We start from the raw sequence: 6,748 nt of genomic DNA, 5'->3' as shown, positions 1-6,748 counted from the left end.
TGCGCTTTCATTGCGACAATCTGGGGGTGGTTCAGGCTATCAACAGTTTGTCCGCATCTTCTCCGCCGGTGGTGCGGCTGTTGCAGTTTTTTGTGTTGCGCTGCTTGTCTATTAATGTGTGGGTGGTGGCGGAGCATGTGGCTGGTGTGTCTAATTCAGTGGCGGATTCTCTTTCTCGTTCACAGTGGGAGCGGTTCCGGCTTCTAGCGCCAGAAGCGGAGGCGGTGGGTCTGGAGTGTCCGTCGTGGCTGTGGGGGATCTTGGAGGAGAAGTGATGGGGATGTTGAGGGATTCGTTGAGTCCGGGTACGTGGAGGGAGTATGGTAAGGCGTGGGCGATCTGGGAGTCTTGGAACGGGGCTTGGGGGGCTGGGGGCGGTGATGGGGATGTGAGGTTGTTGATATTGTTGGGACAGCTGAAGGGCGAGGGGTGGTCGGTGTCGAAGGTGAACCATTTTATTGCAGGGGTCGCGTTCGGTTTCCGGCTGCGGGGGCTGCGGGATTTGACGAAGGAATTTTTGGTACGGCAGGTTTTGAAGGGTTGGCGGAGGGGCGCGTGCAGGGGGCCGGATTGCCGGAGGCCGGTGTCTTTTGAGTTGTTGGGGCGGATGGGTGAACAGTTGAGTGGGATTTGCAGTTCCGGGTGGGAGTTGGGGCTGTTTAGGGCTGCGTTTGCGTTGGCGTTTTTTGGCGCCTTTCGCTTGGGGGAATTGGTGTGTGACAGTGTTCGTCGAGCGGGGGGGCTGAGGAGTGAGGATATCGAGTTGATGGGGGACAGGTTGTCCGTTCGGATTCGCAGGTCGAAAACGGATCAGGAGGGCAGGGGGCGTAGTTTCATGTTGTTTTCGGTTCCAGGGTGTATTATGTGCCCAGTTCGGTGTGTGCGGTCTTATGGGGCGGGCCTGGTGAGGGACGGTGTTCCTTTCCTTAGGCATGAGGATGGTTCCTTTTTGTCTAGGTTTCAATTTCTGGCGGTCTTTAGGAAGTGTTTGAGGGCGTTGGGGGTGCCGGTCAAGGATTATTCTGGGCATTCGTTCCGGATTGGTGCGGCGACTGAGGCCGCCAGGCTGGGCGCCAGTGAGGAAGTGATTAGGAGGATTGGGCGGTGGGAGTCGGTGCGTTTTAAATCCTATGTGCGGCCTGCTTTGTTGTAATGGGATTGGGGTGGTGGTTGGGTGTTAATTATGTTCTTTTGTGTTTGCAGGTCGGACGGCGGCGGCGTTGGTGTGGATTTTGGGGCACTCTTATGTGTTTTGGGGTGCGATCAGAGCGGATGTGCGGCCGAGTGGGCGACAGTTGGGTTTCAGTCCGGAGTTGGCTACGGTCCGGTGGTTAGGGGTGAGAGGTATGTTGTGGGGCGGGGTGATGAGGGAGGTGCATCATTTTGTGCGGTTGGACCGTCCCCCGGACGTGTTGGTTTTGCACGTGGGGGGGAATGACTTGGGTAAGCGGCCTTTTAGGGAGTTGGTTCGCGATATTAAGTTCGACTTGCTCAGGATTTGGGCTTTGTTTCCGGGGGTGATCACGGTCTGGTCTGACATTGTTCCGCGGAAGGTTTGGAGAGATGCGAGGTCGGTGGAGAGGCTTAATAAGGCGCGGATCAAGGTGAATAGGGCGGTGGGCCGGTTTATGGCGCGGAATGGCGGGGTGGTGGTGCGGCATGAGGTGCTGGAGAAAGGGGAGGGTGCATTTTGGAGGGCTGATGGCGTGCACCTGAATGCGGTGGGGACGGATCTGTGGTCTCTGGGGCTCCAGAGTGGTGTGGAAATTGCGTTACGTATGTGGGGGGACGCGCAGGGTTGAGGTGGTCAAGCTGCGCGTTGTTGGAGGCGGGGGAGGTCCTTGAAGTGGAGGAATATGGTGGTACCTGAGGATGGGAGGGCCCCGCGGGAGGGGCTGGACTCTCATTGAGGAGCTGGTAGGAACTAATTACGTGGCCATCAGTTGCTGCCTCCGAGCTGGGTTCAACGGCTGGGGGTAAGATGGTGACGTAGGTGTTCCAGTGTTATTAAGTTATTGGGGCTTCTAGGACCTCCCTCGTCATTGGTTAACTTATGTTATTTAATTTGTATGTATTTAAATAAACGGCTGCTGTGGCCGATTAAATCCAAGCAGTGGTGTGGTGTGTTTATTTCTTTGGGGTTTGGAGGGAGGGGCTCGGTCTATGGGGGTTAGGCAATTGGGGAGGACCGAGCAAATAGCCAATGCCCTCTTCATGTACCACCAAAATAACCAACATCTGCCCCACAAGACCTCTGTTCTGAAGGTGTCCTGTGGCATCTGGCACCAAGATGTTAGCAGCAGATCCTTTATGCCTCATAAGTAAGGTAGGATCCGACTTTTTGTTATGTTCCTCAGACTGTTCTTCAACAATTTTTGTGGCCAGGTCCTGCTTAAAGAGTGCACTGCCATTAAGGAACACCATGGCCATGAAGGAGCTTGTCTGTACAATGGTTAGGTAGGTGGTACAAGCCACATCCACATGATGTCGAGACCCAAGGTTTATCAGCAGAACTTTGTCCAGAGCATCACACTGCCTTCGTCGGCTTGTCCTCTTCCTGGTAAGTGACATACTGTACCCAGCCATCCACATGATGAAAAGGGAAACAAAATTAATCAGATCAGGCCACCTGCTTGTTCCATGGTCTAGTTTTGATAGAATGTCTTGTACCCTCTGAAAACGTACCATTTCTTGACCAGACTTGTCCTGCACTCTCTCTTTGTCAGCTGTTGAGACAACCCTGCTAAAGGCCCTTTACATGGACGGAGAATCCTAAAGATAATCGCTAATGAGCGTTCATAGGAGCGTTCGTTACGAATTGTCTGGCGGTGTAAATGTGCTGCTGATTACCCGATGAACGAGCAAAACGTTCATCCATCGAGTAATAGATCATTTGTGCGGTCACAAAAATTATTGTTTGCCGGCAGCAAATCGTGCTGTGTAAACGGCATCTGCTGCTGGCAAACAACGAGTCTGTATGGGGATGAGCGATGGCATTAGTGATCGCTCCTTCTCATACTGTGGAGGAGATCACTGCATGTAAATGCAGCTTTCTCCTCCGCTGATGAGCAGGTGATAGTCGGGAAGGAACGCTTCCATCCCGACAATTTGCTGCTGTGTCGTTCCATGTAAAGGGACCTTTAGACTCCAGCGATCAGATTGGAACCATGAGATAATCAATGTTATTCACATCACGTAATCTTATAACTGATCAGTGAATATCCCTTAAAGGGGTCTTCCAGTACTCATAGGATAGGTCATCGATATCAGATAATTGGGGCTCTATCACCCCGCACCCACCACAAAAACCTACCCGCACCCACCAACAACATCCACTCCTCAGAGAGTCTAAAGGCTCGGCAACTGACCATCATGTTGGTCATACGGATGAGGCAGAGCTCAACGGTCTATGAAATGGTCCCATGGGAAATCAGACACATCATGATATCACAATGAGTTGTGCCAAATGACAAAACTGGCTCTGCTACGATGACAAACTGAATCCTTCAACTACTGTACAATACGTCCGCCAAACTATGGCCACCAGTAGGTGAAAGGATGAGTAGATAAAACCTGTACAACCAATCATCTGGCGATGTTCATTCATCTACTCACCATGGACTGCCGGTCTGGACTATTACATTATCGTCTGAAACTAAAATAGCGCCATTGCCCTGAGTTGACTGACACAGGTTGTACATTTTTAGAAACTATTGACCTCAAGAAGGTGCTGCTAACGTTCATGGAACTTGACATGTTCATTGGTTCTGCATCAACCCTTAGCTAACGGTCCTCGTGAATTTTAAAGAGCCCCCAAAATGGCTGCCTCTACGATATCTGGAGATGTGTTCAGAAGTCTGAGATGTATGATATTGTGACTGGATATATAAATAGAAGGAAAAGCCTAAGTCCATGTATATCTGGAGATGAACACCACCTCATTTAAGATCTACTTCATATTTCTTTCCAACCAGTCTCTGAAGGTGGTGACTTTAGTGTACCCGGTATAGAGGTCCTGATCACAGGCCTTGTCGTAGCCCCAGCTGACCAGTCCTACCAGTTGCCAAGTGCCCTCAGACGACTCCTTTCCTGGCAACAGAGCAGCGGCGATACCCCCAGTCTCTGAAGGACATATGTTTGACGAGGCACCCGATGCCTGTTTGGCACAGAACATGCTTTCTGTCACACTGACTGCGATCCCGTTCTCCTCATACTGCTGCTCACAGAGGAGAGAGTCCACCGGCAGCACCAAACCGGCACGAATTGTCTCGTTCTTGTAACCTGTGGCCTTGGGGTCAGAGAGGATCCTCCAACCACTGGTGACAATCCTGGAGTCTAGTGTGGTCAAGTCAAGATCCGATGACGAGGTCAGACACACGGGTTGGACGTTGTTACTCACTCTGGCCTTGTCCAGCAGTTTAATGACCGCGATATCAGAGTCCAGCAGGATGGGGTCAAAGTTAGGGTGTATGATGACGGCTGAGATCTGGTGAGAAAAATGTTAAAAACTGAGTTAGCCTATCAAAGAAATGAAATTATTAGCACCTTCAATAGGGAGGGTGAGATCAGCAGCTGCCAGACACATCTTCACCCCAAAGCAAAAACACGCAGCAAAATATATTGTACAAAATAGTACATTTATTGTTCAAATATACAAAAATGTTTTAAAATTCAATATTACATACACATGCATACAGATAAACAGTATATCCAAGAGTAAAGCATTAATATAATACCGACCAGTGTAGTCCTAACCCTGACGCGCGTTAGCATGCCCTGAGCTACCTGCACTAGACTGGTCGGTATTATTTGAATGCATTACTTTTGGATATACTGTATCTGTATGCATGTGTATGTTTGCTGCTAATATTGAATTTTAAAACATTTTTGCATATTTGAACAATAAATTTACTATTTTGTACAATATATTTTGCGGTGTGTTTTTGCTTTGGGGTGATGATCTATATCTGTTACTCAAAGCAACCAATTTGTTAGGAGCCAATATGTTTTTTTTGGTGTTGCCAGACACATCTTGTAACGCCCCAGAGTGGCATTACCACTTCTGCACCTCACTACTATCTCCTATGGTTAACCTAGTGTCATCCTATGTATTTATTCCCAAGTCCTTCATAATGTGCATTTCCTATCTTGAAACAGTTTATGTGATCATATAATGTGCCTGGTTCAACAGTAGGTGGCAGCATAAATGGCAGAGCTACAGGTACAGAGAATGGAGCTTTCCTTCCTATTCTAACACCCCCCCTCTGTGGTGTGGCGGGCGTGTCCCACTTGCTGCAGGGAGGGTGGAGTTCTAGTTAGAGTCAGTTTAGCTTACCCCCTTCTAGGGAAGGGTTCAGCTGACCCCCTGCTAGGGGAAGGTTTAGTTTACCCCCTGTTAGTGGAAGGAAGCAGGTGCACTCCCTGTTGGATGGGGCCTTGCCCAGGCCAGCTGGAGCACCTTCAGCTCAGCTGGGTATGGAGGCAGAAGCTTCGAGCCTCAGGAGCCAGGAGAGAGATACTCCCTGGTATAACTTAAGAGACAGACTACAGAGAGAAGTTGCAGCACCCAGAGAAAGCTGAATTATACAGCCAGCCTGTCAGCACAGCAGAGCCAGAGAACGACAGACGTAGCAGAGAGGAGTTTGCCTGCCACAGTTTTGGTCATGCTAAAGCCTGCTGGAACCAAGACAAAGCCTGAAACTGTTTGGAGAAACTTTTATGAAAGTAAAGCTGTTACCAACTTCATCACAAGGTCTGGACTCAAGTTATTTCTTCAAAGCCCTCAATTATTCCCCCTGTTTTTATGCTTTCCGAGGGCAACGCCTGGGGTCCAGTGTATCCAGATAGGAGCACCATGACAGGCACAAAACATTAAGGGACATTATAGGCTACCCTACACCACTCTGGCATTCCTACACCTGGGAACCATCCACAGTATCACTAAAAGGGGCCCTGTGCCCTTGTTGCTTCACTGCAACTGGCGTCACGAAAAACATGTACTTAAAGGGACCCCTAGCCGTGCGCCCGATGACTGCAATCTGACTCTTCAACTGGTAAAAATGTAACTGACTCTTGTTCCCACACTGACAGGAGATCTTGAGGGACATTACTTTTTTCCAGGAAGAGGGCCACTCTTGACTGTAGGCAGTTTTGCACCGAGACGGTGACGGAACTACACAGTGCCATCTCTTGTATAGTGGATGGAGCTGGTAACTGCAGCACTGGTCCCATTGACATTAATGAGAGCAGCCCTGCCACTAGTAAATAGAGGGAGCTGTGTAGTTCTGGCACCAACATCTGGCGCTGGAGCTATTTTGAGGATAGACCATCAATAGTCTGATCACAAAAACCCATAAAACTTCTTTAAAGCTACAGACAACAGAATTTTCACAGGTCCCCACTGCTATTGTATATCCCGGTCTTGTAGAGAGGCCTTTTGGGCCCTCTCAGGCTCTAGGCCAGGAGCAATCCCACTGGACAGATAAATCATAGTTAATATAGATGATGACATCATCACATACAGCTGCGTGTGGCGTCATCAAGGGGGCTGGGACTATGCAGAGCTTTAGCTTTATTGTCACGTGAGGAACAGTAGAAGATCGTTACAAATGGATAGCGGTGTGCAATAAGAGATCTAGTGGCGGTCATTGTTAGGCTGGTATCGCCTGTGAGAAATGCCATCATCCTGAGACCTTAGGGGAATCAGACCCTGAGACGACCACATCTATTGCTACGCGTTCAGCTCATA

At 49.4% G+C, this 6,748-nt stretch overlaps 1 protein-coding gene across 1 annotated transcript in view; it reads right to left on the bottom strand.

The window, feature by feature from the left end:
• Positions 1 to 2,218: 2,218 nt before the first annotated feature.
• PAMR1 (peptidase domain containing associated with muscle regeneration 1) overlaps positions 2,219 to 6,748 on the bottom strand; it is a 39,721-nt gene continuing 35,191 nt past the window's right edge. Inside the window, exon 11 of the mRNA XM_044269619.1 lies at positions 2,219 to 4,486. Within this exon, the coding sequence (XP_044125554.1) occupies positions 3,950 to 4,486 (537 nt within the window). The 3' untranslated portion in view covers positions 2,219 to 3,949. The remainder of the gene's footprint in view (positions 4,487 to 6,748) is intronic.

Source organism: Bufo gargarizans, chromosome 10 (assembly GCF_014858855.1).
Source record: "Bufo gargarizans isolate SCDJY-AF-19 chromosome 10, ASM1485885v1, whole genome shotgun sequence".
Lineage (NCBI taxonomy): Eukaryota > Metazoa > Chordata > Amphibia > Anura > Bufonidae > Bufo > Bufo gargarizans.
Note: the sequence above shows the minus strand (reverse complement) of the source record. Positions and strands in the feature narration are given on the sequence as shown.